Source organism: Pseudopodoces humilis, chromosome 12 (assembly GCF_049639895.1).
Source record: "Pseudopodoces humilis isolate 2021_Gansu_Grassland_sample_001 chromosome 12, ASM4963989v1, whole genome shotgun sequence".
Taxonomy (NCBI): domain Eukaryota; kingdom Metazoa; phylum Chordata; class Aves; order Passeriformes; family Paridae; genus Pseudopodoces; species Pseudopodoces humilis.
The window spans coordinates 12,912,387-12,939,047 of record NC_142211.1 but is presented as its reverse complement, the minus strand read 5'-3'; the positions used below and the strand labels follow the sequence as shown (position 1 = coordinate 12,939,047).

The 26,661-nt window shown below is 44.8% G+C and overlaps 1 protein-coding gene across 1 annotated transcript; it reads left to right on the top strand.

Annotated features, from left to right (window-relative positions):
- The first annotated feature begins 3,020 nt into the window (after positions 1-3,020).
- Positions 3,021-13,299, top strand: LOC148183392 (endogenous retrovirus group S71 member 1 Env polyprotein-like). Its single transcript, XM_088061464.1, has 3 exons — positions 3,021-3,082; positions 10,560-11,088; positions 13,204-13,299. The coding sequence occupies exons 1-3, from the start codon at positions 3,021-3,023 to the stop codon at positions 13,297-13,299; spliced, it is 687 nt and encodes a 228-aa protein (XP_087917590.1).
- Positions 13,300-26,661: the final 13,362 nt, after the last annotated feature.

The following is a 26,661-nucleotide window of genomic DNA, read 5'->3' as shown; positions in this document are numbered from 1 at the left end:
TCTGAACCTACCAACAAAACACAGACACTTCTCCCCTTGAAGTTAATGAATTACACTAATCAAATGCTTTTAGGGCATCCATTTCCCCCATTTTCTTAAAAAAAAATAAAATGAGATGTACTTCTGTTATAAACATCAACATCAACACAAAACCATATACACAATTAATAAGAACTTATACCAGTTAAAAATCAATTAAATCATAATCATTATTAATAACATATGTATTATAAAACTACTATTAATTACTAAAACACTGCACCAGCATCCCATAGTTAGCAAACAAACAGAAACAAAAAAATCAGTGAAGGATTGGGTAATCACCTCCGGAAATGATTCTCCAAGCCCACTTCAAAATCGATTCAGCTGTCATATTAATAGAGTCAAATTGCTGAGTCAAAAAGTGACTCAAATACTGATTTGGTACAGAAAACATCTGGATCTGTTGGCAAACATTCTGTCCAGGTAAAGTCAAGGCTTGGCCAGGGCCTGGCTTTAAACTGGAAAGATGCCTCTTAACTCATTTCTAAAACAAGGTTCTCAATAGTAGCAGCCATGAGATGCTTACAGCACAGCAAACTGTTAAAATGCATTTGTACAAATCAAATTATCAGAAGCCTTAGGTACCAGACCAATTAAACCATGCAGCAGTTGGTTTAATTTGAAGCCTCCCCCATGGCAGCTGATCCTCAGCAATGGTACATCTTCTTAAAATTATGGAAACACTGAAAAATAAGAAAGCTATAACAAACAAAAACTGCAGCGATTGCAACAACCAATAGAACTCCCAGTGAAGTCAAGGGTGTCACAGACTGCATTCACTTCTATCCACAAGCAGGTGTTCACCAGTGTTCCATCACTGCTGTTTCAGTTGCGGCTGTCTTCATCTCTCTAGGAAAATATCTATACTTTGCAGTTTAAACAAGTGTCTCCAATAAAACATAAAACAATTTAAATTAAACAATATTTAAACCTAACAATATTTTTTTATAACAAAAGGAAAAAAGAAACTTAACCTTAAAAGAATATCTAAGTTAGGAAACTTAACTTAAAAACATTCAAGCCTAAACATTATAAAACTGGACTATTCTTAATTCTATTAACACTTAATCTATATTAAATAAAAACATAACTTAATCTTATTCTGTTACTACAAAAAAGCAACTAAAAGTTTGATATATACCTTTTAAACACAATATAACAGTAACATGGATTCACTATGAAGATTGTAAAAATGTAACAAACACATCACAATTCTATGTCATCTAGCTTTGAGAATAACCCACAATAACTGCAAATGTTACTAAAAATACTTATTCATAACAGGAATTTGCCTAGTATATGCTTAAGTTGGTTAGGATTTTAAAGTGCAATCTTTCTAGAGAAAAACCACAACAACACAGGATTTGGCAGGTTGCCATTTAGCTTTTGTAGCACTTTTCAAAAGTACTACATTTACATTTTTTCAGAAACATTAAGTCCAATTCTTAAACTAAAATCCAAAATCCAAATTGGTATATATGCAGTTATATGTGTTTTATATAACAAAAGAACTCACATTAAAATTACCTTATTAAAATTGTGGAAAAAACAAGCAAATGGATAATATATACTTTAACTTAACTTTGTCTTGTACAGTGAACTTCTCTTAACTAATTATTTTTTAGACCACAAATCTCTTCTGTAGATAACACTTGTTGGAAGGTTTTCCTAGAAGCTGTAAATCACACCATATTTTAACCTTGGGTTCTAAAACCAATTATTGCAAGGCAACTTCTGTTAAATACTTTTTCTTTTTTTTTTTTAACCTTCAAAGAACCACAATAATTTCTCCAGTACAACTCTAAAAACTGCAATTGCATAAACTCATAATTACTTAAAACACAAAATTAACTCTAAAAGGATATATAAAAACATTTTGAAAACCCAATAAATCATGACTTTTTAACAAACTGGGTATAATCCCTGTGCTTTTCCTTAGAGAGGGAGCGGGGGGGGGGTGAACTGCCCACCCTGCTGCTGCTGCAGCTCTGCTCTTATCTTTCTTCACATTCTCTACATACTCTCGCAGAGAGGAAAAACGGAGAGAAAGAAAAAAAAAACCTCACAAAGTTAACTTTAACAAATGCAGTTTTTTCTCTCAATCTCTCTTGTTGTTCGCCGATAGAGGAAAAAAGGGCACGATTTTACAAAAGCAGGCGATGTTACACGAAAAGTCTCTCACGGCCAGGTGCTAACAACTGCGATCATTGCAGCTTATCAGCGTGGCCTTGGAACTTTTCTTGCGCTGCTTCTACCCCGAGGGTGCCTTTGTTCTCCGCACCCACCTCAGTGCTCCCCCATGTCCCCCTGGTTCGGGTGGAAACCAATCTAAATTTGGCTTCTTTTCTTCCAGGGTGGTAGAGATGGAACTTAAATAAGATTGTAATGTTAAAAGCAACTCCAAAAATGAAGCAAATATTTCTGGATGTATCACATCCTGCCATAACTGAACAGATTCTGTTCGTTGTTTCAGCGTTCGCTGTGGAACTTTTTTTCCCATTATTTTCTTCTCTTTGACTCTCCCTCCCTCTCTCCATGGGCAGCATAGATAGGAGATAGCTTGCCCAGCAGTGGGAGGTGAAGTCATCTGCCGCTGTGACGCAGGTAGAATTACAGGGCTCACAGCCTCAGCATACCTCACTTCTCTGGTTTTTTTGGTTTTTTTTTTGTTTTTTTTTTAAGGTATTAATTACAATCTGCCAAGTTCGACCGAGAGACACAGTGTCCTTGCTCTTTTCCATAATTGCCGTTTCCCATATCAGAGCCGATATATCAGTCCGTTCTTGCACCGCAAAAAGCAGTGTGAGCACTGCAAATGCCCATGACAATTAGCCCATATAATGAGCATATTCAGGTCCTTTTCCCTTGCTGCTCCGCCTCGTTTAACGAGGATGCAGAGAAGCAGTTTTTCCACCGCCGCAAATTCCACATCCATGCTAGCGGCCCGTGGCAGGGGGGAAGGTTGCTACCCTTCGACAATGCCCCTGCCTTCGGACTCCCCCAGCGACTCGCCCCCGTTGATTCGCGAGCCGCCTATCTGGTACCGATCCAAGGCAGCATCTATCTGCTCTCAGATCCGCTCCACCAACCTCGGTCCAAGGCTCCGTCCCACCGTGCGTGGATCCACTGAAGCCCCCCTGCCTGCAGGGTGTCCCGTTCAGAGTGCCAAATATTGAGAGACCGCCAGCTATTCACCAGTCTTCACAGAAGTAATTGTGAATGCCGTTTATTGCTATTATTAACACACGTTTTATAGGGTTTTACAGGGTCCGCGGGCAGAGCAAGCTACTATTGGCTAACACACACAGGTTTACATTCTTATCCTTGTACACAAGGATATTGTTTTGCTTTACTCTCTCTTCTGCATGAAGGTTTCAAGGACTTTAGCCCTTAATATCACGACTTATTTCAAAGGCTGGTTTGTGCATACAGGCCTTTATTAATATATAAAATATATCAACATTACCCACTTCTGAGGTATCCATCAGGGGCCTGTAGGGGTGGACACACACCTAGCTGCGCCCCCAGTTGACAAGTCCATAGGGGCCTTTGGTGTGTAAGGTTTCTGGGTCCCTGATTAAGTCAGGTGGTCGCTATGATAACTTAAATTGATCATCGCTGTTAAAATGACGAACCACCAAAGGAATCATGTTTTCAAATGAACAATTCAGGAAATTGATAGTAAACATGGCTTTGCAGACCTTTTGTTGTGGCAACATCCACACTGTTGTACTGCTCTGCCTGGCTAGGACTTGTTTGAGTGTCTGGTGGGTACACTCAATCACAGCTTGACCTGTGGGGGAATGGGGGATGCCAGTCTTATGTTACACTCCCCACTGCTAGACAAACTCTAGGAACTCCTTGGATTTATACGCTGGGTGTGGTAAATAGAGACCCTTTTGTTCGACAAAACATATAGATACGATGCTTTGCAAAACTATGCTTTGTGTAATAGGGATGAGGTTGAAGGCTGCTGCTGACGCTAGCATAATCATTAAAACAGCCTTGCAAGTTCTCTTGAATTTCAGAGAGCTAAGCCACCCAGATAAGCCTTAAAAGGAAAACAGAGAGGAAAGGTCAAAAGAGGAAGACTCCTGATCTTCATCCTGCGACCACCAGAAGGCAGAAAAAGACCCCCAGCGACTGGAGGCACATGCGCAGAGACACCCGAGAAAGGACACGTAAACCCGGAAGTCAGACCACTTAAAAGAGAGAACACGGAAATCGGAAGCGCGGCAGCCGATGGAGCAGAGACTCCCCTGTCGCCCAGAGCTGATTTTTGCTTATTGCTTGCTTGCTACAATTAATAAAATTCTCTTTGATTGAATCGTATCACTCTCTTGAGTGCATTCATTACAAATTGGTGCCGTGACTCGGATGCTATCTGTAGGACAGACTCTCGGCATTACGGGGGGGCGCCCCGCTATTATTTAGCAGCCCGGAGGGCCGGTTTCTGCCTCTATTGCACCAACGAACCTATATTTAAAGCAATAAGCAAAAGGGAGACCGGTCGACCCCTTAAGATCTGTGCACAGAGTCCAGACGAAGACGCGGGACGCCGGATGCGTGAGTATAACGGGAAGCCGTTCGGTCGGGGTCGGGATCCCGGAGTGTGGCGAAGTGGTGTGTGTGTGAGAGGGGTACTGGTAGCCAGATTCCCCAAGTGAGTGCTGACCCTCATTAGTGCGTCTCCCATTAGCCCGCGAGGGCGTGGGCCACGAAAAAGGGGAAGCGAAAGAGACTGTGTGATTTGAAGGCACTCCGGAAGAATGGGGCAGGGGAAAAGCAAGCCCCCTGTATCTATTAAACTCCCTCCGGTACCTAGAGATAGTCCGTTGGGTTTTATATTAGAAAATTGGAATCATTTCCCGGAAACAGAAAATAAAGATAAGGCAAAAATGATTCACTATTGTGTAGAAATATGGGGAGGAAATGAAATCTCAAAGACTGTATTTTGGCCTATATTTGGATCAACCAAAGATTGGGTTAGACAAAAGTTAAATTCCTGGGTAAACACAAAAATCCCCTTCAGCTCAGAGGAAAGTGCTTATGCAGAAATCTGGATAGCAAGTCCCGAAGTTTTTATATTTAAACTAACAGAGAATCCGGGGGAGAGGAAGGGGAAGAAAAAGGAACCCTGAAAAGAAGATACTTTGATAATGCCCCCTCCTTATGTACCCCCACCACAAGCCCCTCCCCCCCCCCCTCCAAACCCTGAGGAGGAGGATTTAGACATGCGAGATGTGGGGCCTGTTACCAGGAGTAGATCCAGAAAGAAACAAGAGAACCTATTCCCATTAAGAGAAATGCCAATGGGTGGACCCCAAGCTGGAATAGGGTTTATATCTGTCCCTCTCAGTTCGGGGGATGTCAGAGAGTTCAAAAAGGAAATGGGGCATTTGTTGGAAGACCCATTGGGGGTTACAGAAAGAGTTGATCAATTTTTAGGACCCAATATGTACACGTGGGAAGAATTACAATCTATCCTGAATATTTTATTTACGGCAGAAGAGAAAAACATGATTAGAAGGGAAGGAATGCGCATTTGGGATGCTCAGCATGTTCAGGGACCACTGGCAGATGTAAAATGGCCCCTCCAAAATCCCCACTGGGATCACCAAGGTCCAGTGCACAGAGCACATATGCAGGATTTGAGAACTATTATAATTCAAGGGATTAGAGAGGCAGTCCCAAGGGGTCAGAATATCAATAAAGCATTTAACGAGAGGCAAAAGAAAGACGAGACCCCTACGGAATGGTTGGAACGGCTAAGAAAGAACTTCCAACTATATTCCGGGATGAATCCAGACACCCAGTTGGGGCAAGCACTGCTTAAAGCACAATTTGTGACAAAATCCTGGGAGGATATTCGGAGGAAGATAGAAAAATTGGATGGGTGGCAAGACAGAGGGTTAGATGAGCTTTTGCGGGAGGCACAAAAAGTGTATGTTCGGAGGGAAGAGGAGGCTCAGAAGCGACAAGTTAAGATGATGGTGGCTGCTGTGAGAGAGAGACCAAACCTGGAAAGGGAAGCAACAGAGACCAATCAGGAACTCAAAGGAAAGACAGAATGTTAAGGTTTGTTTTTACTGTGGAAAGAAAGGACATTTTAAGAGAGAATGTAGGGTGAGGATCCAAGATGAAAAAATGTTCAAAGAAGACTAGGGGGGTCAGGGGCTCTACATTCTCAGGACCCGAAAACACCAGAAAGAGCCCTTGATAAAGTTAAAAGTGTGTCCCCAGTACCAAGAAATAACTTTCTTGGTAGATACTGGAGCTGAGAGATCAACCATTCAGTTTTTACCTGAAGGATGTAGTATATCCAAAGAAACCGCTACGGTAGTAGGGGCAAAAGGGGAACCTTTTGAAGTGGGGGTTATTAAAGATGTGATGATAGAATCAGAATCAAAAATTGGGTTGGGAAATTTTTTATTAGTACCAGAAGCAGATTATAATTTGTTGGGAAGAGATTTAATTATTGAATTGGGAATACACTTAGATATAGTTGATAAAGAGTTGAGGATAAGGCTATGCCCTTTAAGGGTGGAAGATGAAGATAAAATAAACCCAGAGGTGTGGTATACACCTGAGAGTGTGGGACAGTTGAGGTTAACCCCATTCTCGGTCACTATAAAAAACCCAGAAATCCCAGTTAGAATAAAGCAATATCTCTTATCACTTGAGGGACGAAAAGGGTTGAAGCCAGAAATTGATAGATTGCTAAGTAAGGGACTATTAGAACCATGTATGTCACCTTTTAACACACCCATACTGCCAGTAAAGAAACCAAATGGGACTTATCGTTTGGTACACGATTTAAGAGAAATTAACAAACGCACAGTGGCACGATTCCCAGTAGTTGCAAATCCGTACACACTACTAAGCAAGCTGGGACCCAACAGTTTGTGGTACAGTGTTATAGATTTAAAAGATGCATTCTGGGCCTGCCCTCTTGATGAAAATAGCCGAGATTACTTTGCATTCGAATGGGAAGATCCGGACACGGGGAGGAGACAACAACTGAGATGGACAGTATTGCCCCAGGGATTCACAGAATCCCCAAATCTGTTTGGACAAGCATTGGAGCAGATTTTACAGGATTATCAGACAGACCCAAGAGTGACCTTGATACAATATGTGGATGACTTGCTTTTAGCTGGGAAAGAGGAAGAAGATGTAAGGAGAGAGAGTATTAAGCTGTTAAATTTCCTGGGGTTAAAGGGATTGAAAGTATCCAGGGCAAAACTCCAATTTGTAGAAGAAGAAGTGAAATATTTAGGCCATTACCTTAAAAAGGGGGAGAAAAAGATAGACCCTGAAAGGATACAAGGAATTCTGTCATTGCCGATTCCTAAAAATAAAAAACAGATACGTCAAATCTTGGGGTAAACAGGGTACTGTAGACAGTGGATTGAAAATTACAGTAGCAAAGTTAAATTTTTATATCATAAATTGACACAGGAGGGATTAATAAAATGGAATTCAGAAGACACAGAAAAACTCAGGGAACTACAAGAAAGTTTAATTCATGCTCCTGTTTTGAGTCTCCCGGATTTAAAAAGACCCTTCTATTTGTTTGTAAATGTGGAAAATGGAATTGCCTTCGGAGTCCTGACTCCGGAGTGGGCAGGGAGAAAGAAACCGATAGGGTATCTATCAAAGATCTTGGACCCCGTGTGTAAGGGCTGGCCAGCTTGTCTGCAAGTAGTGGCAGGATGTGCCCTACTGGTGGAAGAAGCTAGGAAAATTACCTTTAATAGCAATTTGAAGGTAATGTCCCCACATAACATTCGTAGTGTGTTACAACAAAAGGCAGACAAGTGGATTTCAGATGCTAGACTTCTAAAATATGAAGGAATTTTAGTTGAAGCCCCAAACTTAACACTGGAAACGACAGCTTTACAAAATCCAGCTGCATTTTTATATGGAGAACCTGAAGGTGAACCTTTGACACATGACTGTATAACCACAATTGAGGAACAAACCAAAATTAGACCTGATTTGGAAGAAGAGGAATTGGAAAGCGGAGAAAAGTTGTTTGTAGATGGGTCCTCTAGAATAATAGAAGGAAGGAGGAAAACAGGTTATGCCATCATACGAGGACCTGATTTGCAAGTCCTGGAATCAGGACCATTAGACAAGTCCTGGTCTGCCCAAGCCTGCGAATTGTATGCAGTATTAAGGGCATTAAAACTACTAGAAGGAAAAGAGGGGACAATATATACAGATTCCAGATATAGTTATGGGGTGGTGCATACATTCGGTAAACTGTGGGAAGAAAGAGGTTTAGTAAACTCCCAAGGGAAGGATTTGGTTCATCAAAAACTCATAATTGAAGTATTAAACCCCCTGAGAAAGCCCAAAAGATTGGCAGTAGTTCATTTGAAAGGACACCAGAAGGGAATAGATTTGAAGAGTAGAGGAAATAATGCCGGCGATCAGGAAGCAAAACGAGCGGCATTACGAATAATGGTCCTAAAAGAAAAAAGGGGGCATGAAGAAATCTGGAAACACAGGGATAATGACTTGAGAAGTAGATTTACTGAGGAAGAGAGGTTAAAACTCCCAGAAACAGGAGCAACCGAGAATCCAGAGGGAAGATGGTTTCTCCCTGATGGCCGGGAAGTACTACCAAAAGCTATAGCTCAAAGAATATTAGAAAAAATACATCAAAGGACACATTGGGGAGCACAGGGGTTAACAGACTATTTCGCTGCAAAATATATGAGCACAGGTATTCGAGATTTAGCTAAGCAAATTACTAGAAGCTGCCTCCCATGCTTACAAACAAATAGGAAAAATCTCAGAAGATTACCGTATGGAGGGAGACCCCTGGCAAAAAGACCCTTTGCAAATATTCAAATTGACTTCACAGAACTACCAAAGGTAGGGAGGCTTAAATATCTTTTAGTCCTAGTAGATCATCTCACCCATTATGTAGAAGCTTTCCCAACATCTAGGGAAACTTCACGAACAGTTGCAAAGGTGTTATTAGAAGAAATAATCCCTAGATACGGAGTACCCGAGACAATAGACTCTGACAAAGGTCCCCACTTTACATCAAAAATAACTCAAGATGTGGCAAAAGCATTAGGAATAAAGTGGGAACAACACACCCCTTGGCACCCTCAAAGTTCTGGGAGAGTAGAAAGGATGAATGGAGAAATAAAGAAGCAACTTACCAAGCTAGTGATGGAAACAAAACTATCATGGGTCAAGTGTATTCCACTAGCCCTTCTGAATATTCGAACCCAGCCAAGGGCAGATTTGGGAATTTCCCCTTTTGAAATGTTATACGGTATGCCCTATAATATAGAGGAAGTTCAAACACATCCAAATGTGAGTGATCAATACATCAATGAGTATTTGATAAAATTAATGAAGTTCAAAAAGGCATTGTGGGAAAAAGGGATGCTAGCTCAAAGACCACCATTGGATTTTATATTACACCAGGTACAACCCGGAGAGTGGGTGCTAATAAGAAGTTGGAAAGAGAATCCCCTAACACCGAAGTGGGAAGGACCGTATCAAGTCCTCCTAACAACTGATTCTGCAGTTCGAACGGCGGAGAAAGGCTGGACACATGCGAGTCGAATAAAAGGACCTGTGGAAGCACCGAAGGCTAGTAACTGGGAAGTGGTTAGCCCCGCTGGGGACTTGAGACTTAAAATATCCCGAACAAAATGACACCCAAAAACTATTAACCTGCTTAGATACTCATGAATAATAAACTCCATAAAGGCTTTTATATAGAATATAGAAGACCTCCACCTAGTGGTGAGGAAATATATAATAGAGGTGTTAGAATAGGCTGTACTTTGTGTCAGGAGTGTTATCCTTTTGTTTGTTTTAAATGTATAATATGTGAAGAACTCTGGTGGACCCACTGTCATAGAGGCTACCCACCACGAGGGGTGTGTAGCTCTTGCTACACTGCCCAGAGAGAACTCACTGATTGGGCCCTAATAACCAGAATACGAGCAGGAGAATTTGAGAAAGGATCAGAGGAGTGGTGGGCCATCTACTCAAAAGGGGCAAATCCCTTGTATTATTGCTATCATCCAAATGAACCTACACCTTTTGTAGCCAATATAGTAGCTGGGTTGTGCAGACGGTGGCTTCGGAAATTAGGGTGTCATACCCCTTTAATAAAGCATAAAAGTTGGGAAAAATATATACAAAGAATCAATAAAAGAGGAAATAATCCCCCTCCTGAAGAGTACTCTTGCTGTCGAGAAGATGGTACACCCCGTGTCCCGAAGCAACCGGGTCGACGGGAGAGGCAGAGGAGTAATAAACCGTGGAGGGAAGCACACCAATATACATGGGACCAAAGGGTCATGGTTCTGGAAATGCCACAAGAGTGGGGATGAGACAACCCAGCAAAATAATTTCTGGGGAATCCAAATTAACAATTCACAAAGGAAAAGCCTCTATTATAGCAGGGGAAACCAGTGTTCGTTAAAGAAGTTAATAACATTTGTAATCTTAAGTAGCACATTTAATATTTGCGCAAGTAAGACTCATGAACCTTTCAATTGGTCTTTAATCCGATGGGAAGACCAGGTCGTTATCCAATCACAGCTCACCTCTGAAGCCCCCAGCTTTCAAGTTACCCTGGACTCTCTCATTAAGTGGAGGACTACTGGTTATAGCCGGCCCGGACATAATGTGTTATATATGTGCCCAGCTTCTAATCCAGGCAAAGGATATTGTAATTACCCTGGTGAATTTTACTGTAGATATTGGGGCTGTGAGACAATTTCCGTGGGATGGAAAGTACAGAACCCAGATAAATATCTAAAGGTAGAAAGGGGCCCACACGGATGTATAAAACCCTGGACAGATCCCTCGGGGGTAGTGACATATGTTGGGACTTGTAAGTTTTACTACATCAATATTACACAACCCCAAGATCCTGAGTGGTTATTAGGACAGACCTGGGGTTTCAGAATATGGGAACCCGGAAAGCATCGGGGAGGGCATGTTTTCATAAGAAAGGAAGGGGTCCCCCATGATTCTGGATCTGTTGGACCAAATCCAGTGGTATGGAGAGCAATAGACCCCAAAATAAGGGATCAGAATAATTGTTCAAAGGAAACAGAAAATAACAACAAGTCCCAAGCATCAACCACAGTGGGGACACCTCAGGAATATAGAAACGGGGCTCTTTGGAATATTTTACAAGCTACCTTTAAAGTACTAAATAACACATACCCAAATTTAACTAAAGAATGTTGGTTATGCTATCACATTAACCCACCCTTCTATGAGGCCATAGGTTCCATAACCGAACCGAAAAGAGTAAACGGCACTAATCCCGCTGCCTGCCTATGGAAAAAGGGAAGAGAAAACACCCCAGGAATAACGTTATCTCGAATTACCGGGAAAGGAATATGTGTGGGAAATGTGCCCTCAGACAAAGATCATTTATGTCAAACAAAAATGCAGATTAACAACCCTCATAAGCCGGCTCAGTGGCTGATTCCAGCAACTAATACAAAATGGGTTTGTAACACTTTAGGAGTAACCCCATGCGTTTCCATAAAAATCTTTAATGAAACACACAAATTTTGCATACAGGTTATAATAGTTCCTCGAATTATCTATCATCCTGAAGAATATGTGTATTCACAATATCAAAACCCAGGGCATCATGTGCTGAAGTGAGAACCCCTCACGGCACTAACAGTAGCCGTATTGTTAGGTATAGGAGGAGCTGGATTAGGAACGGGTGTAGCGTCCTTAGCGAATCAACACCAGGGGCTCAGGGAGCTTAGAATTTCAGTAGATGAAGATTTGAGAAGAATTGATAAATCTATAAAAGACCTCACAGACTCCCTAGACTTGCTGGCTGAAGTAGCCTTACAAAACAGAAGGGGATTAAATCTATTATTTTTACAGCAAGGAGGCCTGTGTGCTGCACTTAGAGAAGAATGTTGTGTATATGTAAATAAAAGTGGGATAGTAAGAGAGACTATGGCTAAATTACGAGAAGGACTGGAAAAGAGAAAGAGGGAACAAGAAATGCAACAAAGTTGGTACGAATCCTGGTTTAACTATTCTCCCTGGTTAACAACTCGACTATCCACCATAGCAGGACCGCTGATTTTACTAATCCTAGGACTTATGTTTGGACCTTGCATTTTTAACAAAATCATTAGCATTGTGAAAGGCAGGTTAGAAGCAGCTCACCTTATGTTAATACGAGCTAAATATGAAGCCTTAAATGGGGAAGAGACAGAAGATTATTTAGAGTTAAGTAAAAGAGAACTACAAAGATTTAACGAACAAAAGTAAGCAATAGAAAAAGGCGGGAATTGTGGTAAATAGAGACCCTTTTGTTCGACAAAACATATAGATACGATGCTTTGCAAAACTATGCTTTGTGTAATAGGGATGAGGTTGAAGGCTGCTGCTGACGCTAGCATAATCATTAAAACAGCCTTGCAAGTTCTCTTGAATTTCAGAGAGCTAAGCCACCCAGATAAGCCTTAAAAGGAAAACAGAGAGGAAAGGTCAAAAGAGGAAGACTCCTGATCTTCATCCTGCGACCACCAGAAGGCAGAAAAAGACCCCCAGCGACTGGAGGCACATGCGCAGAGACACCCGAGAAAGGACACGTAAACCCGGAAGTCAGACCACTTAAAAGAGAGAACACGGAAATCGGAAGCGCGGCAGCCGATGGAGCAGAGACTCCCCTGTCGCCCAGAGCTGATTTTTGCTTATTGCTTGCTTGCTACAATTAATAAAATTCTCTTTGATTGAATCGTATCACTCTCTTGAGTGCATTCATTACACTGGGCCATTATCAGTTTTAATTTCCCTAGGCAACCCCAGCATTGAAAAGGCCTGTACCAGGTGTTGTTCGGCATGCACAGCCTTTTCCCCTGCATGGGCAGAGGCATAAACTGCACCTGAGTATGTGTCAGTGCTCAAGTGGACATACTTGAGACGACCAAAACCGGGAATGTGTGTGATGTCTGTCTGCCACACTTTGCAGCTCCCAAGACCTCGGGGGTTAACCCTGACACCCAGCGATGGCATGTTCTAGAGCTGGCAACTGGGACAGGTGGCCACAGTAGCTCCAACCTGACTCTGTGTTAGTTAGAACTGATGGACTAGACCAGGAGCATTCTGATAATATTTCTGGTGGCTCAGCTTAGCCTGCTGGAAGACGTCTGGAAGATGTACCCCTTCGACTGGGGGGCCAAGGGAGTCTGCTTTGCAGTTCCCTTCTCTGATTTTGCCTGGTAAATCAGTATGTGACCTCACATGCATCACATAGAACGGATGCTCTAGAGTTGAAACTAAATAAATTAGTTTTGAGAGAAACCTAAAGAGATGCTTGTTCTCAATGTCTTTCAGAACTGCCTGCTCTACCTTGGACACTACCCCTGCCACCTAGGCTGAGTCAGTAAACAAACCAATTGGCTCCGAAAACTTCTCAAAGGCTCTCACGGCTGCAGTCACTTCAGCTCCCTGGAGTGACCCTTCCACAAACTCAACATCAGCTTCCCAATGCTGAGTCTGGGGATCTCTTCAAATCATCACTGACTTGTGGGATGCCTCAGATGCATCAGTGAACACTGCAAGAGTTTTGAGTAGCCTACGACTCCTTTTCTCACAAGGAATGAGGTGGAAATCTTCTTGAAACAATTTGTCTGATGGGGCGTGGACTGATATTTGTCCACTGTAGCTGTCCAGAGCTAACTGGAGGTTAGCATTGCTCTGCAGCAGGTGCTCAAACATCTCCTTGGTCAGTTTCTCAGAAGAGTGCTTTCCCTCCTCAGAAAGTTTGACCGGGAGGTGAATACACACAAAGTTACAACCAGCCAGTTCCCGCAGCCTCACCCTGGCCTTTTGGATCAGCTAAGCCATCAGCTCTTGTGGCTTGGTGATGGTTTTGGATCATTGGTGTAACTTTTCTATAAAAAAATCCTTTTTCCCTTTCTCTGATTCTGCTGCACTTCTTCTATATTTTTCTTTCTCTTCCTGGCTTTCTCAGCCTCCTTTGGGCTGAATTCTTTTGGGATCTTCCCTCGTGGGGAGTCCCACTTAGTTCTTATTATTTGAAGAAAACTCCTGAGCTCATTAGAATCCTGTTTCTCGTGTTTATTAGAAGGTCATTACAAAACTTGGCAGGTCTCTCCAGACTGGCTGCACAAGCTCAATTCACCACAACCTGGCTCATTTTGCTCTGATGGTACAAAATGCCCCCGAACCACGGGCCTCTTCACCTTTATATCTATTTTTACCCTATTAACTACAGACACGTGTATTGTTATTATATTTTATCAAATAAGTTTTCTATATCTACTTACGTAATTGTCCTGGTTTAGGACAAATTTGGGAGAAAACCTCCAATGGGGGCCCCCCGGGAAGCAAACCTACGTGTCCCCTTTCTCCCACCCCCCAACCGGTTCGGGAAGAGATTGCTCTGAGAGAAGTGGAAAAAACCTTTTTATTTCACAGGCACAGCACTACCCAGCACAAGAATGAACGATATCAAATTACAAAACCTCTCGCCGTTCCGAAGAGATGACAAAATTCAGAGGGTCTCTTTCCTGTGGGTGTTCGCTCTGTTATCAATCCCTCTGGCGCTGGAAAATGCCACTGCCCAGGCTGGGCTCCCAGTAGTCCACGGGTGCAAGCTCCCGGTGCTCCCCCGAGTCCCCAGTTCAGAGCAGGTTCGATTCGTTTCAGAAAAAGGGAAAGAAAACAGTCCAGGAAGACCTCTCTGCTTCGGCTAGTTGGAAAGCCAAGGCGATCTGTCTCTTGTTGTCTGTCTGTGCTGTAGTCAAAACTCCCGATGCGGGGGAGAGCAAGTACAGTCTCTGATAACAGACTCGGTGCTTCTTTTCCACTCACTTTTACTCTTAGATGAAATTTTAAGAATACAAAACCTGTGTCTGGGTTAGGTGGACGAATGGGGATACAATTTAACATCATAATCAACCCAGGACACCCAGCCAGGGTCCGACCCAGTTCACAGACCCACACAGGGAATGGAGATCTGCTAGGGTTTTGGAATCAGTACCAATTTCCTATTTCTACAGAGAAACGGTCTGTGACGTGATCTCCATACCCAGGTACTTCCAAGGTGGCATCCTTTGGACTTTGTCTTCTTGCAGTTGGAATCCAGCAGAGGTTAAAACTTTAACCACTAGGTCAAGCGTGTGTTGGAGTAGTGTCATTGGGGGCACACACAAGCTCATCATCCATGTAATGTAAGATGATGGCTTCCCTTTTTTCAGTGCACGCTGGGGACAGCAATGAAGCCATGTACCACTGGCACATGGAAGGACTGCATTTCATTCCCTGAGGCAAAACTCTCCAGTGGTACCATTTCATTGGGGCCTCCTGGTTGATTGTAGGAACTGAGAAAACAAACCGAGGTGCATCTGCTGGGTGTAGGGGAATTTGGAAGAAACAGTCTTTGATGTCTAGGACCGCCAATTGCCAATTTTGTGGGAGCATCATTGGGGAGGGCATCCCAGGTTGGAGTGACTCCATGTTCTCAATTACTTTGTTTATTTCCCTAAGATCCTCAAGGAGGTGCCACTTATCCTTCCCTGGCTTCTTTATTACAAAGACTGGGGAATTCCAAAAGCTAGTTGTTTCTTCTATGTGGCCTTTGGCCAACTGCTCCTGCATAAGCTCTTCAAGCGCCTTGAGCTTATTCTTACTGAGTGGCCAATGACTTACCCAGACTTCATTATCATCCAGCCACGTTGACTTTTGTGTAGGGTGCTCCACAGTGGCCACTTCTAAAAATCCTGGGGTGTCTCAGGGATAATTAGTTTGATTCCCCACTGGGACATGATGTCTCTCCTCCCCAGGGGGCACTTGTAGTCAGTGACAAATGGACGAACACTGGCCAATTTGCATCCTGGGTGCTTTGCTTGAGCTCAACCAGGTGACTTTTTAAGGATCTCTTCCACATGCTTTCCCAAAGATTGAACTCTGAAGGGGTTAGGAGACACCAGAAGAGGTCTCTGAGATCGGCTGGAACTAACTCATTAGATGTTAAAGCAGCTCTCACCATTGCCTTAAGGATTTCACTATTTCTACCTAAATCTCTTTGGGCTTTACAGATTTCTTTTATATTTTGGTAAGAGAAGGACTGATAGTGTCTATTTATCCTTCTTTTACCAATATATATGACAGGAGCTGCTGAGGGTATAGCTTCTTTTTCATCATCCCCAGGATCTTCACCCCCTGGGTCTTGCTGCCCACTTCCACCCCCGCAGGGGCTGGGGAGCCCAGCCCCCCCACCGGGTTTGGGGAGGGGCCCAGCCCTACCCCCATAGGTCCTGGGTGGGGGTTCACCCCTCCACCATGGGAGCAGGGCGGGGTCACTGTGGGAACAGGTGATGGACCCACCTTCCACTCCATAGGAATAGGGTGGGCAAAGGGGGTGGGATCACCATGGGAACCAGGACTGCAACACCTGGGGGCTGGGTCGCAGGGGGACGTCATGCAGGGCATGAACATGGTGGAGGGGGGAGGGATGTCCGAGGGAAGAAAGCGGTTGTGGGTTGGGTAGGGGTTGTGGGTGGGGGCAGGTGGGTGAAAGGGATTATGGGAAAAGGAGGGTAAGATGGAGGTTCCACCATGTGGGCAGCCAGCACATGGCCAGCACCATCTTGGACCTAGGCTACATGGAGATGGGGGGGGAGTATCACTTTTAAAACTAACAGAACACTGTAACTGAGGAGTAACAACCATGGTAAAAGGGTGCAGGGAAGGATCTCTGTCAGTCTGTGCACAACCACCAGAGACAGGGTGCTGAAAGGGAGGCAGGGAGCCAGGACAGAAACCCCTGAGCCAGGTATCCTGCATTTCTGCTCCATGCGTCCCTTTTAGCTCAGGAGCAAAGGGTTTGGAAAAGGGGGTAGGGGAAACCAGGGCAATCTGCTGTGACTGTCCTTTCACTTCCCTATTAAACAGCTCTTTCCAAATTAAAAGGAACAATGGGAGAAACTTTGAAGCAACTTTGTCTCCCTGTTCTACTTTAAGGGTAAACAAGTTCTCTGATTCAGTCCCAGGAAGAGACAGAATCCACATCTAGCAGGGTGAGCTGGGGAAAGTGGACAGAAAGCCAACAAATTGTTTCAACCAAGTTCTAGAATTCTTAACATTCCCACCACCTAAAATTTCCCGAACTTGGGAAAACAGGTGACCCGGGCCAGAGCGTCTTGACTAGCTCAAATATAGGTTTTCTTCCCTCTCCAGCTCAAGGCCAGGAGGGGTCTTGGACAGAACTTCTGTCTGGGTTTGGACCAGGATTTGAGCATACCAGTTCACTTTGAGCACAAGTCTATCGACCGAGTAAAGCCAAAAGGGGGACTATTCTGGGTTATGTTTCACAGTTTATTCTTGCAAAGGGAACACCAGGAAGAGACAAAGGATTTAGGGGTCTGGGCTGCTTTTTTTAACAGGATTCTTTGGAGGGTAGGAGTTTTGAAAGGGACCAGTTACTGTTCACAGTTAGCTAACTTACAAACTTTCTACAAATCAGGTATAGACAAGCTAAGAAATAACAGATATGGACATCTTCAAATGATTTGCGGAATAAAAGGAACCCTATAACTCGCAGAGTAGTTATAAGAGCAGGTATGAATTTATTCAGCGCTGAGGTGCATGGGGATATCTCCTCCAAAAAGCATGCACACCTTTTTGATTAGGTTTTCCCTTTTTATCCTGTACAGACTAGGTTTACACGATACGCCTAATACATATTAATTTCCTAACCCCGCCTGTCTTCATATTACAATTAGCCCCATGCCCCTTTCAGTTCTTCGGCCACTTTTTGGGACTTCAAATCTGTTTCTTCCGGCTTAGGGTCTGAGGAATCTCTTTTATCCTGTGGTGCCTTTGTCTTTGCATCTTGTTTGTGTATTCCAGCTCCTTATCTCATCTTGCAGTCTGACCCTTTTTTCTTGTTTTTGTGGATTAGGGTGTCAGGGTATGGTTTTTGTCAGACACCCCTTTTAGTCAAGCATTTCTTCCTAATTCTTAATTTCTTTGTTTCACAAATGCCAAGCATTTAGGGAGTGAACCTGCGGGGGGGCGCGGGGTGGACCCGGGAGCTCGGCGTGGACCCGGGAGCGCGGGGGGAAAGAGGAGAGACGGTGAAGGCACTCGCCAGACCTCTTACAGAGAGGACACACGGAACCGGAAATGCACGGGCACAAATGGTGGCAACTATGCACTGTAATCGGGAAAACAAAGAGCTCAGTCTCCTGCGCTTTCCCAGGTCAGGGCCGGAGGAACCCGGAGCAACCCCGACTGCTGGAAAGGACAGCGGTGCTTCCCCTCCCGCCTCGGGCTCCCCGCCGCATCCGCGCTGCGGGGCAGAGGGGGAGGGGGGGGTTGAAGTACCTCTGGCGCCTGCAGGGAGCGAGCAAAGGGGTCCGAGGGGGGGAAACCCCAGCAAAAATGGTAAACCCGGCCCCCGGCAGGAAGCAGGGGGCAAAGGGAAAAAAGCCTCAAGTGCTGGTGTCCTGGTGTAACTCAGCTGCTAAGGCTGCTGGAGGGGGAAAGGGAGGGGGAACTCCCCAAGCCGACAGCCAGAAGAAAAATGACACAATGATATGCGGATAGAAGGATTCTATAACTCGCAGAGTAGTTATAAGAGTAGGTAAGAATTTATTCAGCGCTGAGGTGCATGGGGATATCTCCTCCAAAGGCATGCACATCTTGGAGACTTGTTTCTCCCTTTTTATTCTCTACAAAGTAGTGTTACACAGTACACCTAATACATATTCATTTGCTAACCCCACCTGTCCTCGCTTCGTATTAAAATTAGTTCCACGCCTATTTGCAGCTGCGCACTGCTCCTTGTTGGTCACTCGTGGTCTTCTGGGGGTCTTTGGGGCTGAAGTCAGCATTTTTCCTTAGGTTGAACTTTTTACCTTGTCTTCTTACGCATGCTCCTTTCAGTTCTTTTGACCCCCCTCTTTCCATTTCCTCTGGCTTAAGGGTCCAAAAGAATTCAAGGAAGCCCTTCATCCTATGGCACATTTAGGCTTTGTTATAAATGCAAAGACAAATTTAGGTTAAATAAAAAGAACAGTTTATTATAAAACAATTTTTATAATAAAAATAAACAACGAGGAAAAACCACAATAAAATAAACAGCGCAGCGCTGGGTGGACAGGGATCTATACCCAAAGGTATAGGTGTTCCCAAATCCACACTCGAGGGTTCTCTGGCCTGGGTTTTTATAGGGATTTTGTGTCCTGAGGCCAAATTCCAGGCAGGTGCCATTCACCAAGGGTCCTTGATTGTTGGATGAATTGATTTCCTGGCGTTGGAGAATAGAGTCAAATAGACTTCTGGGCAGAGTCTCCTCATATGTAAAGAAGTTCTGAGTGTTCCTTGATTTCATTTTGGTTCGGGCCATCTGGATGGGGTGGTTGGATCCGGGTTGGAGCTGATGGATATCTCGGCTGGACTTTTCCCTTTGTCAGCCTGATTGCTTCCCCAACAGTGGCCTGCAAGGCGGGGTGTTCAGGTCCGGCGATGAGTATCTCGTCGGAGCTCGTTCCTTTGTCAGCCTGATGGCCCGTGTCCTGCTCATTCTTTTCCGTTGATGGGTGCCGGCTAGGATTGTTATCTCTCGAATGGGAATTCGCGACTAGATCTGGGGAAGGACTTGTTGGCCACACTGTATTTTATATTTTATATTATTATAGCTACAAATATATTTATTTAGACCTCTACGAATTTTTATTCATAAGTTCATTTATCACAGGCTTGTATCCTGTTTACGTATTCCAGCTCCTTAGCTCATCATATAGTCTTTGTTCTCTTCCTGCTATTATGGGAACAGTCAGCATTTCACACGGGTTTTGTAGCCCCTTCTTTTACGCAAAGTAATTTTATAAATGATTCCTAATTCTTAATATCTCTGTTTCAACAACAAGCTCCTTTCATGTGCAGATAGCTGTGAGCCCATTTTGATGTTAAAGGCTACTTGCACAGTGCAGTCTACCTTCCTTCACAGCAAAAACAACACAGCCAGCCCGGGGAGGCTTTTTCTCAGTTCCTCTCTCCCCACACACCGAGGTAAGAGACAAAAATGCTTGGCAGAGAACCGCGGTTTCTTTAAACTCGGCCAGCAGCCGCATGAGAGCAGCGCTGCTCCCCCCCCCCCACACCGAGCTGAGCTGCCAAAACCCACATGGCCAAAGCCGGTGCACTTGCTCACACGGCGCTGGGCACGCCACATGGCCGCCTGAAACACCCACAGTTCCCCTCATGCTGGGGTTCACCCGCTCCACTCTCGGCGCACCACTGAAGAAGCCTCACTGCTGCAGCATGGCAGAGCTGAGAAATCGTGGCCCCTGCACCGCCCGCGCCGTGCCCGCCGAGCCTCACACCTAGCTGCTCACAGGTAGCTGCCTCGCCAGCGTGCTGCAAGCCCGGGCACGTTGCCTGCAGGCGCCATGCTGCTGGGCCTCATGGCTTTGCAACGTACACGTTCTGCAGCTGCCCGCACACATCGCCTGCCGAACTCACGCAGGTGAACCTGCGCTGCTCACACTCCCTCTTTCCTGGGTCCTTGGCTAGCTCAGGGTTGTGTAGGAAGTCCTCGATGTTCTGAGACCGACTTTCCTGGGCTTAGGAAGGCTGTCGGTCTCGCCTTTGTAACCGCAGTTACAGGAAAAGCAACTTGCTGCTGTGATAAATATAACATTGGATAAAAATTCGTGAAAGAGAATAAAGAATTATATGTTATATTTGTAATACTGTAAAGATGCAAAATGTAAAATAATCCAGAGATACCTTCCCGAGTCGGGCAGTAACGACCAGCAGCAACGCTTATCAACACAAAACAAAAAGCAGGACACAAGCAATCAAACCAGACAGTGAGAGTGGCTCCGTCGAGATATCCATCTCCTCCGCACCCAAACTGGCCACTCCACCCCGGTAGGTGCAATCAGAGAACACTTGGAGCCATTTCGCATGTGAAAAGGACTCTGCTCAATCGAGATATCCATCTGCTCCCGCACCCAAACTGGACACTCCATTCCGGGAAATGCAATCGGAGGACACTCAGAGCCTCTCACATGTGAAAGGACTATGCTCCACCGACCTTTGACTCAGCTCAACGGATCCGGGAAGTCTATTCAAACTCTTTTGTTAGACGGTGCTTACTCTGGATTTTGCCCCAGGATACGAAAACCCCTATAAGAACCCCAGACTGCAGTGCCTACTTCGTGGATTTGGGAACTCGGTACCTCTGGGTACAGACCCCTGTCCACCCGGCGCTGCGCTGATCTATTTTATTGTGGTTTTTTTTTTTTTCTCTCATTGCTGGTGCTTGAAATTATTTTATAATAAATCGCTTTTTTATTAAGCCTATTTTGCCATTGCATTTATAACAGATTGGTGCTGTGACTCGGATCGGAGAAACTGCGGGGAATCTCACTGCCCAGGACGGGTACCCCCGCTGATTTTGGCGGCCTGGTGAGTTGAGAACCCCCATAGCTCGTTCCGACATCCGAACTAAATTTAGGCTGAGAAAAAAAACACAATAAAAGGGAAACGGATCCGGAGGAGAGAGCTCGGGAAGGCACGGAGCCTTCGGGAAGCCGCGGCTTGTTTTGCTCGTAAAACGTCTGTTGTGCACGAAGACATCCACGCAGGAAAATAGCTGTAAGTACTGCTGGTTGAGTGGGTGATCGGGCGAGTGTGTGAGACGTGATCTGATCATGAAGCGAGTGTGGACTTCAAGGCCACATTTCCATCCTCCCACGAGGGAATTGGCCGGCCGCGAAGGAAGCGATCCAGAGTGAAAGCTTTTTTTCGAACACACTTGTAAAAACCTGAGACCAAAGGGTGTCTCGGGGGACTGATCACAAGGAACTAAAAGGGGAAGGATACGTCCTGTCGGGCTCGGGAACTGGTAAACCCTTTTAGTTAAAGGATCAAGGTATAGGTCCGGAAGAGGATCAAAAGTACCGATTACAAGAGACCTCAGCTCAGTTCGTTGAAGGGTGAGTATCGGCAAAGTTTGATTCCTCGAGTAGGTGTGAAAAAGTCACAACGCAGAAACAGAAACAGACTCACAGAGGAGTCGAAGACTGGTAAGAAATCTAATATATATTTGTGAGGTATGGGGCAGAAAAAGAGTAAGCTTCACAAAAAGACCACAGAGAAAAGCCCCTCCAATCAGGGGGAGGGATCACTAGACATCCCGCTGGAAAGCCCCTTGGGATGGATGCTAAAATACTGGGAAGATTGTCCCCAGAGAAAAGGTAAGTCTAAGACAAAAATGATCCATTATTGTGTAGAGGTTTGGGGAGGACAAGAATTGAGAAGTCACCTCACTTGGCCGGTGTTAGGCACATTCGAAAGTTGGACATGTAATGAATTGCTCTCCTACGTGGAGGGCAAAGTCCCCTCGGACTCCGAGGAGAGGGAATATGCTAGACTCTGGTTAACCGCCAGAGTAGGGCTATTCCCGATAAAACAAAAAGAAAAACGTGGGTCGAGAGCTGAACCCTGGGAACCTCTCGACCATTTACCACCCCCATATCATGGACTGGCGGAGCCTTCTTCTATAGATCAAGTGGTGCCTTCTGCACCTTCGGGCTCCCAAGAACAACCCGCTGAGATAAATACATCCAGAGCGGGAGAATCAGCGTCGGCAGCTGTGCCGGCAGCCCGCCCCTTACCCCCGCCTGCAGACAACATAGTCACAGCAACCTCTCCAGAGTTTTTTCCTGCGCAAGGCTGGGGGCCACTTTATCCGCACTTGCCAGTCCGGTCGCCACAGCCGGGACCTTCCCATATAACGGAAGGGATCCCTCCCGTTAACCAGGTGGTGGCAGAATTCCCACGATTGACAAAGGGGAGACCACTCACAGCCCCCAGTTCCCCTCCCGCAAGTAGAACCCGTTTGAAAGCGAGAATGGGGGGCGAGGAGTGGGGAGAGAATGAGAATGAGCACCGGTTATTCCCTCTCAGGGAAGTACCGACAGCTCCGGGAGTGATCGGATTTGTGAATGTTCCCCTCAACTCCGGAGACGTACGAGCGTTTAAGAAAGAGATGGGTCGATTGCTGGATGATCCTTTTGGTGTGGCTGAAAGGTTGGACGAATTTCTAAGGAGTAGCATTTATACCTTTGACGATCTTATGGCAATCCTAAGATCATTGTTTAATCAGGAAGAAAGAGAAATGATTAAACAAGCCGGTATCAGTGACTGGGACAGACGCAATCCACAGGGGACACCAGGCAACCAGAAATGGCCTAGCGTAAGCCCGAGCTGGAATGCACAGACGGAGGAAGGCAGACGGAACATGATGGATTTAAGGAGCATAATTGTACAAGGTATAAGAGAAGCGGTCCCTAGGGGCCAAAATATTAGCAAAGTTTTTGGAGAGTGTCAAGGGAAAGAGGAATCACCCACTGAATGGATCGAGAGATTACGGCGAAGTTTACAGATTTACTCTGGGACTGACCCAAACTCTCCTGTGGGGGAGGTCCTGTTAAAAACACAATTCGTTGCTAAATCTTGGGAGGACATTAGGAGAAAATTAGAAAAGATCAAGGGGTGGCAAGATAAAAGCCTCCAGGAGCTCCTAAGGGAAGCTCAAAAGGTATACATGAGGAGAGAAGATGAGAAGCAGAAATTGTAAGCTAAGGTTTTAGTAGCTGCAGTGAAAGAGGTCCAGAAGCAAGAGCAGATACAAGGTAAGTTTAAAACACTACCCGGAAAAAGTCGAGGTTCTCACCGGGCAGCCCCGACCCCACGGAAAGGACCCCCTGAATGCTACTACTGTAAACAGGTAGGACACGTTCAGCGGAATTGTAGACAAAGAATAAAAGACGAGAAAATTTTTCAGGAGGATTAGGGGTGTCGGGGGCTCTTTAATTTGGGGACCGGAACATCCAAGGAGCCCTTGATAAAATTAAAAGTGGGCCCCCAACGACAGGAGGTAAGTTTTCTTGTGGATACTGGGGCGGAGAGAAGTACCCTGCAGAAACTGCCGTACGGATGTGTGGCCAGCAGAGAAAAAGTTTTTGTAATCGGTGCAAAGGGAGACCCCTTTGAAGTGCCTGTAATAAAAGATGTGGAAATGGAATCTGAAAATAAAATTTGCTTAGGGAATTTGCTACTAGTGGAAGAAGCTGATTACAATTTGTTGGAAAGGGACATGATTGTTGCTTTAGGAATTAATATCATGATTAAAAATTCTGAATTGGTAGTAAAAATATTCAAACTGACTCCTAAGGATGAGGAGGAAATAAACCCTGAAGTATGGCATTCAAAAGGAGAGGTAGGAAAGCTATATATCAAACCTATCAAAAAAGAAATCGAGAACCCTGAGGACCCTATAAGGGTTAAACAATATCCCATCCCGATGGAGGGGAGAAGGGGGTTGAAACAAGTAATTGATGACCTCTTAAAAGGAGGTACTTTAGAGCCTTGCATGTCTCAACATAACACCCCCATCCTGGCTGTAAGGAAGGCGGATGGCAGTTTCCGATTGGTCCAGGACCTAAGAGCGGTAAATGCTAGGACCCGGACTAGGTTCCCGGTGGTGGCCAACCCCTATACCTTACTAAATAGACTCTCACCTGAAGATGTGTGGTACAGTGTGATTGATTTGAAAGATGCTTTTTGGACTTGCCCTCTGGATGAAAGGAGTAGAGATTATTTTGCATTTCAGTGGGAGGACCCAGATACAAACCGAAAGCAACAGCTAGGGTGGACGGTCCTCCCCCAGGGGTTCGTGGAGTCTCCGAACCTTTTCGGGCAAGCTTTAGAACAATTGTTAACCCAATTTGTTCTTGAGGACAAGACAAAGCTTTTACAGTATGTAGATGACTTGCTAATAGCTGGACCGACTGAAGAGAGCGTGAGGAAAAGCACGATTGCCTTGTTGAACTTTCTAGGAAAGAAGGGTTTGAAAGTCTCAAAATCCAAGCTGCAATTCACAGAGCCCGAAACAAAATACCTCGGACATTGGATATCTCAAAGGAAAAAGAAATTGGACCCGGAGAAAGTAGCAGGCATCCTTGCATTGCCTGCACCAAGAACAAAAAGGCAAATTAGACAAATTCTAGGGCTCTTGGGATATTGCAGGCAGTGGATTGAGGGTTTCAGTGAGAAAGTGAAGTTTTTGTATGAAAGATTAAACACTGACAGGCTGAAGTGGACTGAACAGGATGAGTCTAATTTCCAGAAATTGAAAACTGTTCTTATGACTGCCCCCGTACTAACTCTACCAGGTACGAATAAAGAATTCCAGTTGTTTGTGGATGTGAGTGGACAAACAGCACAGGGAGTCCTGACTCAGGAATGGGCAGGCAAAAGGAAGCCTATAGAGTTTCTTTCAAAGATCTTAGATCCAGTCAGTCGGGGTTGGCCTACGTGTTTACAGGCAATTGTAGTAGTAGCTCTGTTGGTGGGAAAAGCCAAGAAAATAACTTTTGGAGCTCCCCTGGTAGTTTACACTCCCCACAATGTGAGAAACATATTGCAGCAAAAAGCAGAGAAGTGGTTGACTGATTCCAGGCTTCTGAAATATGAAGCCATTTTAATCAGCTCACCTGGTTTAGAATTAAAAACCACTTCTGCACAAAATTCTGCTCAGTCCCCGTTCGGTGAACCTCCAGAAAAATTATTACACGACTGTACTGAGATCGTGGAACTGCAGACCAGAATAAGGCCGGACTTAGAAGATCAGGAGTTAGAAGGGGGAGAGAAGTGGTTTACAGATAGATCTTCGAAAGTTATGGAGGGAAAGAGAAAGTCAGGATATGCGATAATAAATGGTGCATCCGGGGAAGTTGTAGAATCAGGTCCCTTGAAAGCAAACTGGTCCGCACAAGCTTGCGAGCTCTATGCTCTCCTGAGAGCCCTCCGGAGGCTGAAAGGAAAGAGAGAGACCATCTACACAGACTCATGGTATGCCTTCGGGGTGGTACACACTTTTGGGAAGATTTGGGAAGAAAGAGGATTGATAGATACTAAGGGAAAAGGCCTAATCCATGGGGAAATAATCCGACAGATTCTCGAGGCTGTCCGAGAACCAAAAGAAATATCAGTTGTCCATGTAAAGGGACACCAGACGGGGTTGCAGTTTCAAACCCGAGGTAACAATTTAGCTGATAAAGAGGCAAAACGAGCAGCTCTGCTCGCTGTAAGCATTCCCGAGATAACCCCGGAGGAATCGCCTGAAATGCCCTTGTCCCCTTCTGAGAGAGAGATTGAGGAATTCAGGAAGATAGGGGGAGTCCTGAAACAGGGAAAATGGTGGTTACCTGATGGGAGAGAATTAATCCCGAGGGGAGTGGCAAAGAAGATATTGCAAAGGTTACACAAGCAGACCCACTGGGGAACTCGAGCATTAGCTGAACAGTTCCTGAAGTTTTTCGGGTGCAAGGGGATCTTTGAACTTGCTAAACAAGAGGTACAAGGGTGTGTGGTTTGCCAAAAAGTGAACCGGTCCAAATTTAAACAGACGGCGTGGGGAGGTCGTCCTCTCTCATACAGGCCATTTGAAAGGATCCAAGTGGACTTCACCGAACTACCGAAAATCGGTAGATACAAATTTTTATTAGTAATAGTAGATAAATTAACACATTGGGTAGA

Bases quoted from the DNA above. Each gene is read 5' to 3' on its own strand.
- LOC148183392 (XM_088061464.1), top strand. From the start codon at position 3,021: ATGCCCCTGCCTTCGGACTCCCCCAGCGACTCGCCCCCGTTGATTCGC. The intron at 3,083-10,559 runs GTACCGATCCAA...TATTTGCGCAAG, and splicing joins ATTCGCGAGCCGCCTATCTG to TAAGACTCATGAACCTTTCA. The intron at 11,089-13,203 runs GTATGGAGAGCA...CTGGTGGCTCAG, and splicing joins CTGTTGGACCAAATCCAGTG to CTTAGCCTGCTGGAAGACGT.